This window comes from Lytechinus variegatus, chromosome 6 (genome assembly GCF_018143015.1).
Source record: "Lytechinus variegatus isolate NC3 chromosome 6, Lvar_3.0, whole genome shotgun sequence".
Lineage (NCBI taxonomy): Eukaryota > Metazoa > Echinodermata > Echinoidea > Temnopleuroida > Toxopneustidae > Lytechinus > Lytechinus variegatus.
Genome location: NC_054745.1, coordinates 45,732,882 through 45,747,835, shown reverse-complemented (window position 1 = coordinate 45,747,835; position 14,954 = coordinate 45,732,882). Strand labels below are relative to the sequence as shown.

General features: G+C 34.5%; 1 protein-coding gene across 1 annotated transcript; it reads right to left on the bottom strand.

The window, feature by feature from the left end:
* Nucleotides 1–8,871: 8,871 nt before the first annotated feature.
* LOC121416692 lies at nucleotides 8,872–11,437 on the bottom strand. The gene is made up of 2 exons (XM_041610162.1): nucleotides 11,351–11,437; nucleotides 8,872–10,835 (listed from the first exon to the last, which is right to left on the bottom strand). Exon 2 carries the CDS (start codon nucleotides 10,815–10,817, stop codon nucleotides 9,009–9,011), a length of 1,809 nt encoding a protein of 602 aa, XP_041466096.1. The 5' UTR covers nucleotides 10,818–10,835; nucleotides 11,351–11,437; the 3' UTR covers nucleotides 8,872–9,008.
* Between the last annotated feature and the right edge of the window lie 3,517 nt (nucleotides 11,438–14,954).

Sequence of the window (14,954 nt, the reverse complement as noted above, 5' to 3'; positions counted from 1 at the left end):
CCATCTTTCCTCTCTCTCCCTCTCCCAAACACACACACCCTCGCATGCTCACTCACACACACTCACACATCTTCTCTCTCCACTGTAGTAACATTCCCCCTTCTAGATCTATGTCCTTCATCTACATCTATTTCTCTTGTGAACTCCATCCATCTTTCCTCTCTCTCTCTTTCTCCCACACACACACACCCTCGCATGCCCACACACACACCCACACATCTCTCTCCACTCTAGTAACATTCCCCCCACTGCATATCTGTTCTTTATCTACATCTATCTCTCTTGTGAACTCCATCCATCTTTCCTCTCTCTCCCTCTCCCAAACACACACGCACTCACACATATTCTCTCTCCCTCTAGTAACATTCCCCCCTTCTGCATCTCTGTTCTTCATCTACATCTATCTCTCTTGTGAACTCCATCCATCTTTTCTCTCTCTCTTTCTCCCACACACACACACACACCCACCCTCGCATTCTCACACATCTTCTATCTCCACTCTTGTAACCTTTTCTCTCCCCCCACTGCATATTTGTTCTTCATCTACATCTATCTCTCTCTTGTAAACTCCATCCTACTTTCCTCTCTCTTATTCTCCCACACACACACACATACCCTCACATGCTCACACAACACTCACTCACTCACACATCTTCTATCTCCACTCTTGTAACCTTTTCTCTCCCCCTTTTGCATCTCTGTTCTTCATCTACATCTATCTCTCTCTTGTGAACTCCATCCATCTTTCCTCTCTCTCCTTCTCCCCCCCACACACACATACCCTCGCATGCTCATACACACACACTCACACATCTTCTATCTCCACTCTAGTAAATTCTCCCCTTACCCTCCTTGTGTCTCTGTCCTCCATCTACATCTATCTCTCTCTGTTGGACTCCCCTTCTTTTCTCACGCACCCACACACATCCACTCACACACACACACCTCTCCACTCTAGTAACCTTCTCTCCTCCCCCTCCTTGTATCTCTGTCCTCCATCTACATCTAACTCTCTCTTTTGGACTCCCATTCTTTTCTCACGCACCCACACATCCACTCACACACACACACACACACACACACCTCTCCACTCTAGTAACCTTCTCTCCTTCCCCTTCTGCATCTCTGTCCTCCATCTACATCTATCTCTCTCTTTTGGACTCCCCCTTCTTTTCTCACGCACCCACACATCCACTCACACACACACACACACCTCTCCACTCTAGTAACCTTCTCTCCTTCCCCTTCTGTATCTCTGTCCTCTATCTACATCTATATCTCTCTTTTGGACTCCCATTCTTTTCTCACACACACCCTCACACATCCACTCACACACACACACACACACACCTCTTCACTCTAGTCATTCTTCTTTCACTTATTCACACTCTCTCTCTTTCTCTCATTTTTCGCTATATAAACTGTGATATGAATGATCATAACAGTGAACCTCTCTATCTATCTCTCTCTCTCTCTCTCTCTCTCTCTCTCTCTGTATTTTAATTAATCAATAGTACTTTCTTTTAACTTAATGAATTAAATCAATCGTACTATGAATCACTTGAGGTTGCAGTATGTTGTTCGGAAATTGATTGGTTTCATAAACATATACCATAGATAACAGATACCTCAGACAAAAAAAAGCCGATCAGTGTAGTTTTATTTTTCACAAACGTTCAAAAGATTTCAGATATCATGGAACAAAGCAAACGATATTTATGTACATGTATGGCTGCGTTCAGCCATAAACATGATAAAGAAGTGATTTATCAACCGAGTCCAATGTACAACATCTACGATTAGTGGCCCGCTAACACACACATTTACGATCAATTGTTCATTGTAAATATTGATTCTGGTTGGTTCAATGTGATTATTATGAACAATTTTGTACATTCAACCATGATCTTGATTTGCCATTGCCACTTACGATTGATCGCATATATTTTTGTGAAATGATGACCGATTTGGTTCCCAAATCCCGGAGGGGCCACTTACATTGATGAGTGGATACCATGCGCGACCAAAAAAACACGTAAAAAGGATGTCTTTTTCACGATAGGGCACGTTACGTACGTAACGTGATAAGGGTGTCAAAAATACAAAAATAATGAAAAAAGGGTATCTATTTCGCTAGGAAAATTATGTGTTTAGGGTCGAATTTGCGGGGATGATAAAACAAAATTAAATTGTTTTATAAAGGATGTCGTTTTTGCCCCAACACTTCGTGTTCAGAGTCTGATTTGCGCGAGGTGTAGAAGGTGGGGTCGTATAAGGTAAAGCCGACGACCGAAGGACCCGTAACAATAAAACATTCCTGTTCTTGTTTGGGGGTTCATTTCAGAAATATTTGCCAAGAGTATCGTTTTGTTCCCAATACTTGTTAAGGGTAGGGTTTCACACGCCAATACGTGTTAAGGGGTGCATTTTCAGAATATGGAAATTACGTGTTTAGGGTGCTTTTCGAGACCCCATGGTCGCGCATGGTATCCACTCGTGAATGGAAGTGCCCCCCCCCCCGGGTTCCAAATACAATACTCGTGCTCAAAGTGTGTGAACAATTGCTCCCAATAAGCAAAGATACTACAAGGGGAAGATCGGACAGTACATAGACCGCGTAATGAAACGCTTGGGAAGAGCGCCCCACAGCGTTGAGTAAGTAACGACCTTTTTTTTATCTTTGCGTATCGCGAGATAGTTGTGTACAAAACATATGAGAGAAATGGTGAAGGGTTGAAGGGATAGACTATTTTTACATTTCGAAAAAAAAATTTCTTCCAATTTTTCCCCCTTATATTTGAGATGAGTATATTTCAGATGTTTCTTGGTAAGAAAATATGGAAACATGTTCACGAGCCACTCTCTCATTTCCCCCATATGTTTTATACACAGTCGCGTGCCGATATGCGAAGGTTTACTTACTCAACGCTATTGGGCGCCCTTCCCACAAGCATTTATCGAGCGTTTCAAAAAATCGCCGAAGTGTCTGATCTTCCCCTTGTAGTATCTTTGCAATAAGCCAGTTCGTAGTTCCTTTCTGCGCATGATAAAAAAATAATAATAATAAAAAATAAAATAATAAAATAATAATAAAAAACGCGCCTCGGAATAGAATATTTCTAGATAGATGGCGCTATATAAATGCCTATTATTATTATTATTATGATCAAAAGATTCTGCCCATGATCAGAGGAAGGTCATTTGTGCTAAAATAACATGGTGGTTTAAAATCTAATGGGATAAGCACCAACTTTGATGTCTTGATTATTCATTTATTCTTTTGAATTGTGATTTTCATTTACCTCCAAAAACAAGAACAATGCGTCCACGAACGACTGGGTATTTCACAGTTTGCCAAGTACATTGTGCAACATGCTATGATATGCATTCAAAGTAGGAATGCAACAAACACATTCATTAAGTGTTCATCGGTCTGCTATTCTAGTCACCTGGTCTATTCAATTTCTTCATCCTGCTATGTAAGGCATGCTAACGTAATATCTTGCTTTGAAATCTGCCTATCATAATGAAAGAAATGAAAGGTCATGCATGTATGACCAAAATTGTCCCTGAAGTAACTACGAACTGGTCTATTATTGTTCGAAATCAGCTTGCTCAAAAATACACATTGACAAAAAAAAAGGCAACAGACTTGATATAAAGCCAACCATTTCCAAAGGCAATAGATTACGCGCAACCGAATTAAAGTGAGAAAGAAAATAAAAGAAGTTATTAAAGTCAAAATTCTTTTGAAGCCATGTAGGTTCTCCGAAAGGCTAGAAATAAATGACAAATTTATCATTAAATGTTAGGTGGAAAGACATTAAATAAAACAATTTTTCATAGTTTGTAGCTTAAATGGCCAGCTACTAAAAACTTGCCTCATAGATAAACTGAAATGAATTTTCTAATTTTTTTAATTTACGATTCATAACGATTAAATATACAGTGGTGCTTACAAGTGAGTGAATCCCATCAGAAAGTACAATGGTGCACATGGATTGTTAACCAAACTATATTGAACGTTATATTTTGTCACCTGACTGCACAATAAAATATCTAAAAGATGGTAGAATTTGACAACTTTCAAATATATGTTCATTTTCTGGTGGATTCACAAACATTATAGCACCACTGTACTTCCTTTTATCAGATAATATATCGTATTAAGGAATAGTAATATTTACATCATGCGCTTTTCTTAAGAATGATACATTATAGGCTTCACATAAAACGTTGGACATAACATTAACACATTATATAATCATTTGATATATTTTATCAAAATTACATTGATAATTCTTTCTCATAGATACGGTATGGTGGTTTTAAAGTAGTTTTCTAAATGGGCAGCATTACTGTCGTTTGTATGCCTATTTCATCAAATATATAACGTAACAAAATTAATTCCAACCTATTGTAGATACAGTTGCTGAATATCTTATCCTTGAGGATATTTCTTTAAGGAAGACAACCAGAGGTACCAACATAAAAAAGAACATCAACGTCATTATTTTAAAAGCTAAAATTAATATCCTGGAGAGCATTACATTAAACTGGTATTTAAGAAATCAATTTTTGCTAAAAACCATAAGCATTTTTATAATTTTCAGTACTTTTCTGCACGACGCTTTACTGACCAATAGGGTTCAACGTAATTCTTACCACGTGATCTTAGCACTATGCTGAAGATGAAAGAGTTTCAAATATGCTCAGGATAAGAGAGTTATCCTTATCATTGAATTAATCTTCAAATTAAACTCACAACAAGCATTGTGATTTCTAACAAATTGATAGATTATGAGGTCATGTAACATGATTTTCATAATATCATATCACGAATACGTACAAACTAAAACCACTTGCAAGGAATGATAATCTCACCGACCAAAAGTGTTAACAGAATCAATAATGAATTAATTCAACATTTCTACTCGCATATTGTTCGTTATCGTTCACCAAAAGTTAATAAAATGCAATCGATAATAGCATTCTATGTACAATTATATGTTATCTTTTAATAACAGATTATAATTTTTATACTAGTCATTGTATTCTGGACCATCATCTACACCATTATCATTAATATTATCACCATCATCATCACCATTACCATCGTCATCATAATCATCATCATCATCATCAACATGCCAGCCATCCATGCAACATAAAATAAACATGTGTAATATCCATATCTCCCTCTTTAATATGTATCGCGTATATTTATGTTCCATATCTGTATTTGCAATTAGCAGTGGACTTTGCACGCCAAGTTCCCTTAATCTTACTACGTTATTTACTTTATGTACACCGTTGAATTCATTCAATCTTGTATTACATTTTTTCCTTTCCTTGAATAAAGAATGACACCAACGGAAAATATTTTTGAATAAGGAAAACGCACTCGGCCGGTATTGAGGCTAAAAATGTGATACTTTGTGCGACGGCCTCCCTAATGTTTGCATTGAACAGGTCAAAATTAATAAATCTACATTGAATTGTATTCCAAACAATCTTGTCAGTGTTTTGCTCTTAGTTTGTTCGCTGATATAAACCCAATTGCTATTAGTACGACAAACAAATGTGATTGAAATAGAAATGTGACACAATGTTTAAATTAAAATTCTGGCAGGTTCATTATTGTTATGGAAGGAAGCTAAACCTTGTCCATGAACAGAATGCATATTTAATTAGCTTCGTGATGATTGCCAGCCAAATTGAAGGTGAATGATTCCAATCTATAATTTTAATATGTCTTTTTGTTCAATTTTACGATAAATCTCTGTATTTTATTTTAATTCTTCACTAAATCTATTCAGCCACTGCACTCAGTAGAATCTAATCAATATCTGCGCCTTCAAATCGTGAGTATATTTGGTTATCTATCTTTCAAATACCGGAAAATATGGAAATATAAAATATGGCATTATGCCATTATGACTTTATTTGTTTCGATTTCCTTTTATTTTTGCATTCACATCGGTATCAGAATGTCAAAATACATTTTTGTTGTATAATACCTTTAAGGTATTATATAACAAAAATTGTAGTATTATTCGTAATATAAGCATTGTAAACAAACATTTAAGAATTATTACAGATTTAAATTTAAAATTGGTCAAGGAAACAATAAAAAAGACATGTGAAGTGATAAATTATGTCCTTCGCAAGTCTAGGAAAAGACTTCCTTCATATATTTCATTCAATGGTCAAGAAATTCAAGATCCCAAAACTATTTATAATCACTTATACATGTTTTTTTTCTGAATATTGGACAGGAAATAAGTAAATCATTACCCAATACTGATAATGACTTTGCCAAATTCTTGCCGATACCCTTTTCAAAATCTCTTTATTTCAAGCCGGTTACTGAGAGTGAAATTACAGATATTGTAAAAAAGTCAAAGGCTACAAATAGTTGTGGAATAGATGATATGAATCCTAGAGTATTAAAAAATGTTATTCATGTAATTTCAAAACCACTATGTCATATTTCAAATTCCTCTTTGCTATCTGGTGTTTTTCCACAGAAATTAAAAGTAGCTAAAGTAGTGCCCATACATAAAAAAAATGATATTCATAACATAGCACATTACCGACCAATATCAATTATCCCTTTCTTCTAAAAAATCTTTGAAAAAATTGTATATTCCTCTCAGTCACTATGTACTCATTGTTAATCTGGTTTCTTGAAGCATCTGTCTCCTTAAATGGCATTAACTGATTTATATGATTTTGTTGCCCATTCTATTAGTAAAAAAGAGCATACTATTGGAGTTTTCTCGGATTTAAAAAGGGCGTTTGACCCTATTGATTTTTCAACTACATTACACAAGCTTAAGTTTTATGGAATCAGAGGATTATCTTTATCTTGGTTTGATAATTATCTTTATGGTAGAAGTCAGTACATCCTGTATCAAAACACATTATCCGATTCACTAAACGTAACATGTGGCGTGCCGCAGGGCTCAATCCTCGGCGCCCTGTTGTTTTTACTATTTATTAACAATCGTCCTAATTGCTCTGATGAGTTGAAATTCATTTTGTTTGCCGATGATACCAACTTTTTTTATTAAAAAAAAATTACCTATTAATAAACAACAATTTAAATGACAAATTCATCAATGTTTCATACTGGTTTAAAGGGATGGTCCAGGCTGAAAGTATGTATAAATTAATAAATAGAGTAGAATTTACTGAGCAAATGCCGAAAATTTCATCAAAATCAAATAACAAAGTTATTGAATTTTAAACTTTAGCAATATTTTGTGAAAGTAGTCGTCATGAATATTCATTGGGTTGGCTGATGATATCACATCTCAACATGTTCTTTTGTATTTTATTATATGAAATTAGGTTTATTCAATCTTTTTCCTCTAAAAACTATGATTTCATGTAATAACATAAGAAAACGGAAAGTGGAGATGTGACATCATCAGCCCACCTAAGGAATATTCATGACGACTGTTTTCACAAAATATAGCTAAACTTTAAACTTCAATAACTTTGTTATTTGTTATCCGATTTTGATGAAATTTTCGGCTGTGAATTCTACAAATATAAATATTTTCCAGCCCGGACCATTCCTGTAATTGTAACAGATTATCATTGAATGCTGAAACGTCTAATTTAATCTACTTTCATAGTAAAATAAAATCAGTTCCATACAAATATTTCTGAACAACTGAAGGTATTAATGAACGGCAAGATTATCAGAGAGTCCACTCTGTTATTTTTTAGGTATTTTTGTAAATGAAAACATGACATGGACTGATCACATTATGTATATTGCAAATAAAGTTTCAAAGGGTGTTGGTATCATTGGTAAACTGCGAACAGTATTACCTAACATGCCTAAGAAAATATTGAGATTGCTTTACAATACATTTATTTTACCATTTTTGACTTACAGTAATGCTGTTTGGGAAAACACTTACAAATCTAAGTTGAAGTCCAATTTTCTTACAAAAATCACTCAAAATTCTTAACATTTATCAGTTGAATAGATATTGCATCTTGATTTTATTGTTCAAACATTAAATTGGGTTTTTACCTTGTTTACTTAATAATATGCTCTCATTAAATATGTCGGTAAATAACTATAATACAAGGAATACAAATAAAATATCATTTATGGGCAGTCGAAAAATCATATCTGCTTTTTTCATTCAGTCACAAAGCACCAACAGTTTGGAATGACCTGCCAAGTGATATAACATCAATAAAGAATTATAATGCATTTATAATAAGCATACAAGAACATTTAATAATTCTTCAATTTGTGTAGATTTATTTTCCACCTTTTACCTTTGTGTAGGTATTGTTTGGTTTGCTTTTTCTTTATTATTTGATCTTGTGTTTTATTGTGGGCAAATAAGTTTCTTATATCTTACTTTGTCAATTATATTTTGTCTTATTCTTTTAGGGGAGGTTAACTAGACAAATTCTATTTTGGGTTTTTATAATTTCCCTATTTCCTCGGTTGTTTAAAATCTTAACTTTTTGTATACATATACATATTTTATGTGGAAGACTTTTGTAATCCATGTACATGAATATGGTTTACATTTTCTCAATTATTTACGTTTTTAATATTGTTATATTGTGATTTTTTAATTGGAAATAAATGAATTGAACTGAACTGAACAGACATTAACAAGATGTATTATGCATTTATAAAACAAAATTTCTTAAAGGATATTCCATCGGGGGCCTGTAGGCTCGATGATGATGACGGCCTCGTCATATTATATGCAGTATGACCTTGCTAATAATATTTTCAACCAATGATGTAGAAACCTATTTCCACATGCACTATATACATGTTCTTGGATGCGGGAGTTTTTTTTAATAAATGCATATTGTTAACCGTGATGTTTAAAATGGGTCAGAGTTTTTAGGTCTTATTAGGCCTCACTGCTACAGATATTTCAATTATCGAAAAATGGTATTATTCTGGTCAGTGTGTCTCATATTCATTATAGTGAATGATCCCGACATATCATCGTTTAGAATGTGAGTCGCTTTTCGAAGACGAGAATACTATCTCCATCACAAGCAATTATCTTGCCTGATGATGAGATCATTACACGAGATAATGAAAGGTGTTTGAACCTATCATCCTTATCAGTCAGTCTAATTAATAGAGGGAATGACGTCACTCTTCTCTTTTTCACTTCACTCCCTCTCATCACCTGATCAATCACACACGTCTTACACTTATCATCTGATGTCACAACGTAGAGGTCGTCTGTTATAGGATCAACACTGACATTATAGATGACATCACTGTGGGGGATTTCCCTTTGACCACCCTGTCTGTCTATGATTAGTACCTTCTTACCAGGAGGGTAAGGTTGAACGATGATGTGACCTGATGATAGCACACCTCGCATCACTACTTTCTGTTTACATTTGATGGTATTCACGATCTTACTATCAGCTGGGTTGATGACGTATATCTTAGACTGCTTCCACTCAGCAGCGATGATCATCCCATCACGGTCAACAGCTACATCCACCCAAGAGGTATCGTCCGTTGTGTTTCTTGGTATTGTGACGTCATTGATGTGCATCCATTGTCTGTCATACACACTGATGCATCCAGTCAAACATTTCCCTGTACAACCTTTACAGGCTCTACCACATATCATCTTGTCATCATTCAGCAATGTACAGGAGATAACACGTGATGCATCAGTACCTGTTATCACTCTCTGGATGTTTTTGGTGTTCATATCTAACATATATGTGTGGCTACCTAAAGCTCTGTCAGTGATGATCACATTACATTCATCTATGCAACCAAAAATCAGTGGGACTTTGATTTCATCTTTGACATTGATTGCATCACTAAGCATCCACTCGCCATCATACCCACCAATCCTACCATCATACTTCTCTCTCTCAACACCCTTCACAAACCTCACATCTGATATTCTATGAGTGGTCTGTTTCACATCATTCTTATAAAGGGGTTTCTTTAGTTTATCACTCACTGACATGTTCACACTATGACCGTCTTTAACAATGTTTTTATCGTCTTCTACTACTGTATCTATGGTCTGTATTGCATTCTCTATTGTTTTTGTGTCATCCTGCAATGATTTCATCAACTCTCTGATCTTCCTATCCTTCTCTTTAACAATGTTATCAATGTCTCTATGAAGAACATTCATCTTATTGTCCATGTGTCTTTGTCTAATCTGTGCATTTGTATGGATTAATTCAAGTTGTTTCTCTCTCTCTTCATTGTTCTTTCGAATCTTCTCATTAATCTTCATAATCTCTTCTTGAAGTACTTGATTCTGATCATCAAATTCTTGGTTGATTTTGTCAGCATCCATCTTCTCCTTGGCTTTATCTATGGTGATCGCCTCCTTGATTATCGAATTAACTCCATCTTTCAAAGCTTGTAGATGGGTGTCTGTGTCTTTCATACATTGGTTAATGTCATCTTCACATAGACGGCCTTCTTTCAATTTTTCCTTTGCCTTTTCGTTTAGAACCGTCAGCCTGCCCTTTATTTCTTTTATCGCGTCATCTATTTTTTGCGTTACGCAAGGATACCTGTGCCTAACTAAAGTGCACAAATGACACATTGGTTCGCCATGGCTTTTACAATATAATTTTACCTTTTTATCATGTTCTTCACAATAAATATTTGGTACACCTCTTTTAACTCTTGCGATGCATCTTTCTTTAGAGGCGCAGTCATCACAGAGTCTCTTCTTCTCCTCCACGTAATACGTCACATCTGTCATTGATTGACACTCCTTTCCTTCACATTGTTGGTCTGGGGTGAAGTTAGTTGCCATGGTGATCAGAGTAGTGATCTGATGAAAATGAAAGACAAAAAATATTTCAAAAAGGGAAGATAGATTGAGAAAGAGAGAGAGAGAGACAGGGGGGGGGGGGCAGATGGCGTGGTAAAGATTTATGAAGAGGGAGAGTTAGAGTGCAGGGAGAAAGAAAGCGTTCATTTTTTAAACAGATAAATAGAGGTGATCTTAAGAAGGGGGGGGGGGGTGGTGGGGTAGAGGTGGAGGGAGGGAGACAGAGTAGCGGTTAAAGAAAAAAATAACGAACCAGAAAGAATCAAGGAGAATGAGAGTAAGAGTAGGAGAGAGAGAGAAAGATGAAAAAGTTAGAGAGAGAGAGAGAAGAGGGAGAGAGAGAAATAATAATTCATAGAAACTAATTTTCTCCTTTACTTTGCCAAATCCCTATTATTATCTTTTCTTAATCTTGAAATCTTCAAATTAACGATGACATAAATCACAAGAACAAATATTTCTGACTGTTGTGATAAAATGAGAAAAAAAAATATTTTCACAATGTGACATATTACCTGTTGTGGTAAGAGCTCTCTAAGATGCCATATTAATCAAATATTTGCCGAAGAGGGCGTGGTTTCTAATGCAGCAGAAGTTTGAAGGTGTAATCCAGGCTGAAAATGATATGATTTGAATAGAAAAAAATGACAATATCAGACAATTATTACAATGAAAATAGGGAATATTAAAACTATGAATCCCTTCTCGGCATGGCTTTGTAAATATAAACCTCCCAACCGTCTGGTTGCTATTAACTTTGTTTTAAATTAAAACATTCAGTCAAATATTCACATTCGCTATTTAATATTCTGATTTTACTCAACTGCTATACACAGCACCAGCACCTGCACTTGCAATGCACCCACTTGGTCAGTAGATATCAATCTTAGTCACGAATCTTTTATGAGGCCGCCATCAATTCAAGCCTAACCGCTCACGATGGCGGTCTCCTGCGTTCATTTATTACATTATATGTATATGTTTACACTTATTAATTTATACTCACATCCTTATTTGTATTTGATTTGATTTGATTTGATTTATTGTTTTCTTCTGCATCCATAACATTTGTATAATACATTTTTCATAACATAATAAACATAATATGTTAGCATTTTTGGCATAAAGTGTAAATAAAGATTACTAAAAAGATAATTCCAGACAAAAATGATTAGCTATATGATGTTCACAATTTGCAGGAGGATTGTCATCATAAGCAGATTGCTTGAAAAAATGACAATCCCAAACTTATACTAATTGAATTAATACATTTATAACATTGATAAAGCAGAATATTTATTATTTAATATGACATTGTTTATACTATGAATTATTTTGTATTTTGTAATTATAAATAATTTTGTATTGTGTTTTGAACGCAGAAATGAATGCAAACAAACAAACAAACAAACTTACGAAATAAATCTAAGGTGATTTACTCAAGGTTTTTTCCACAAATGAGAAAATAGGATTGACTTTTGATCAAATATGTAAGATCATCTTTTCTTAATTTGTTTCTGGGAGACATATTACCTCACGCATGTACCATCAACTGTATATATAGGCCTACCCGTTTTTACAAAATATTGTCAAATTTTGATATTCAATATCTACGTTACTTTTTAACCTATAATGTTGTTCGAGGCTTTTTGTTGTTGTGCTCGTTGAAGCTTTCTTGGTTTATATACAAGTGTAGCCTATATATCAATCATATTCTTTACGCTTCGAGTAATCATAATCAGTTTGATATGTGACTGTGCGTAAGCCTCGATGTGGATTGTTTCATACCCTTCCTACCCTGAACATTGTTCTCACGAACTGAAGTTTTGTAGCTCCGTTTTTAACGAATACTTTATTCTTTCACTTATATAGTACATATCGATAACAAGTTTACACTTTGATAAAGTTCTTGGGATTGAAAAAGAAACAACCTGGGGTAATCTAATCACATATATTCTTGAGTTTTGGTCTCATCTTTCAAATGAAAGTAAAGAATTTTGAAAGAAGGTTACACTTGAGTGAGCACTGTCCATTTAAATAAATCTCACAGAAATCGGTTTTGCGCAGAAATGTATATTATTCCCACTATGTCAATGAAAAACGGAGAAAACAATCTGACCGTGCGGTTAATTTCTCATATTTATTTATTTTTTACATGTTTAGTTAATCAAATAAAGAAAAAGATACATTTCAACGTCCTGTAACAATTTCACAACCCAAAATAACATTTTAACCCGAGGTAAGCATAATCATTTCCCTTTTTGTGGCAGCTAGATCTGAGGACATATCTGAATGTAAAAAAAAAAAATATTTGAGATATTTCCAGCATTTTGTACTAAGCTATCATTTCTAGTGCATGAGTTTTCATTTCATTTTTTTTTAGCATAATAACAGGGCCCGCTGGGAGAACAGTTTTCGGAACTGAAGTGGCTACCCTGGGTAAATATGCCGCTATTATTATTATTATTATTGTTATATTATTTTAATTCTTGTTTCTGGACACTTTTCCCGAGCATGACAATGATAAACAGAACGAAAATCATGCCAAGCCATTTCATCTGAATCACATCTCTGTGTAAAGCCAGACGCCATAATAATGACCTCGGTGTATGGGGGACAGGGGTGCATTGGGGCTCTATGAAGTATTTAGGGCAAGCCAACAAATTAGAAACGTAAAACATATTTTCAAATCACTATGTTTATAAAGTCAATGTAATCTTCTTGATTAATGTTTACCTTTATCTATTTTTAATTTAAGTGCAAATCATTTTTCACGAACTTTTCAAAGGTAAGAGGAAAGATTTTTAACAGTTATATCGTCATTCTTTTAAAGAGACCAGTAGCAAATTTTAATTGTGGAAAAAGCTTCAGAATATTATGAATGTATATATATATACTAGGATTCTCCTAAGTGCAAACTTTTTTATACACACTGTAGAGGAAAGGAAGAGATGAGCAAGAAGAAAAAGAGGTTAAAACCCTAGTCATATTATTTCAACTGATTAAAAAAAACATGCATCTGCAGACACTACGTACAAATCAGCTAGTTTGGAATTTATGCCACTAAAGTACTCATAACTACTCAAAGAGTGGTAAAAATGGTAATTTTGGTCAAAAATTGGCCAAAATGACCAAAATGGCGTGAGCACGGTCAATAAGAGTGGCATTTTGGAATCAGCGCACAATTTTACCCCGGATAAGCTTGTCAAACCTTCCCCACAAAAAATTCTGAATAAAGCACCCTATCTCCTACATGTAGACTAAATCTAATGAGATGAGAGTCTTCCTAACGATCACCAAGATGGAAATAGGAAACAAAATACTCATCTGAAAACCTAGACTACAAGAGCGTTTCCCCATATGCTATTGGAAATTCTTTACTTTTAGTCTGTTAATGTTTCAAACAAACTACGAATGGAAACTCGGCCAATATCGTTTTCTCAGAAGAACATTTAGAAAGTATAATTTTCTCAAGATCATTATCATACCGCCATCAACGGCACAGTGTGGAGAAGCCACTACTTAGAGGAGATAGTAGTGCTCCTCAGTTAGGTCCGATATCCTTTCATCAATTATGAAAACAAATATTTTTTTATGAATTTACCAATCAGCTCGATAATACTCAGGATGTTCAATCAAATCTTATTGCGGGTGAAAAACGAAAAAAAAATTATCAACATTTTATAAAGAATCGAAATAGATATTGTAGGAGTGTCTATTCTTATCACATGAATTTGGGGATCGATTAATATGGCACAAACATGATGATATGATATTCATTCTTGATTTCATTTCAATTCAAATTTAATACGAAGTCATATGTATGAGATGCAAACTTGCATATTTTTATGAAAAACAGTACAAATTACAATACATGGATATGGACCTAACCCTCAAGCAAATTTTAAGTTAGCCGCATGCTACTCGCTCGCTAGTCGCTAGCTTGCAGCTTGTTAGCGGATAGCTTGATAAGCTTGTGATAGGCATTTTTTTAAAGGATGTTTTATTATATTCTCTCAAATCAAAATACACAATCACATTCTGTAAACAATTTGTACAAACTATTTGAAACAAAATAATAAATTATACAATAAATCCATTACAAATATAATTATACAA

Excerpts from the sequence above, each read along its gene's own strand:
- LOC121416692 (XM_041610162.1), bottom strand. The coding sequence starts at position 10,817 with ATGGCAACTAACTTCACCCCAGACCAACAATGTGAAGGAAAGGAGTGT.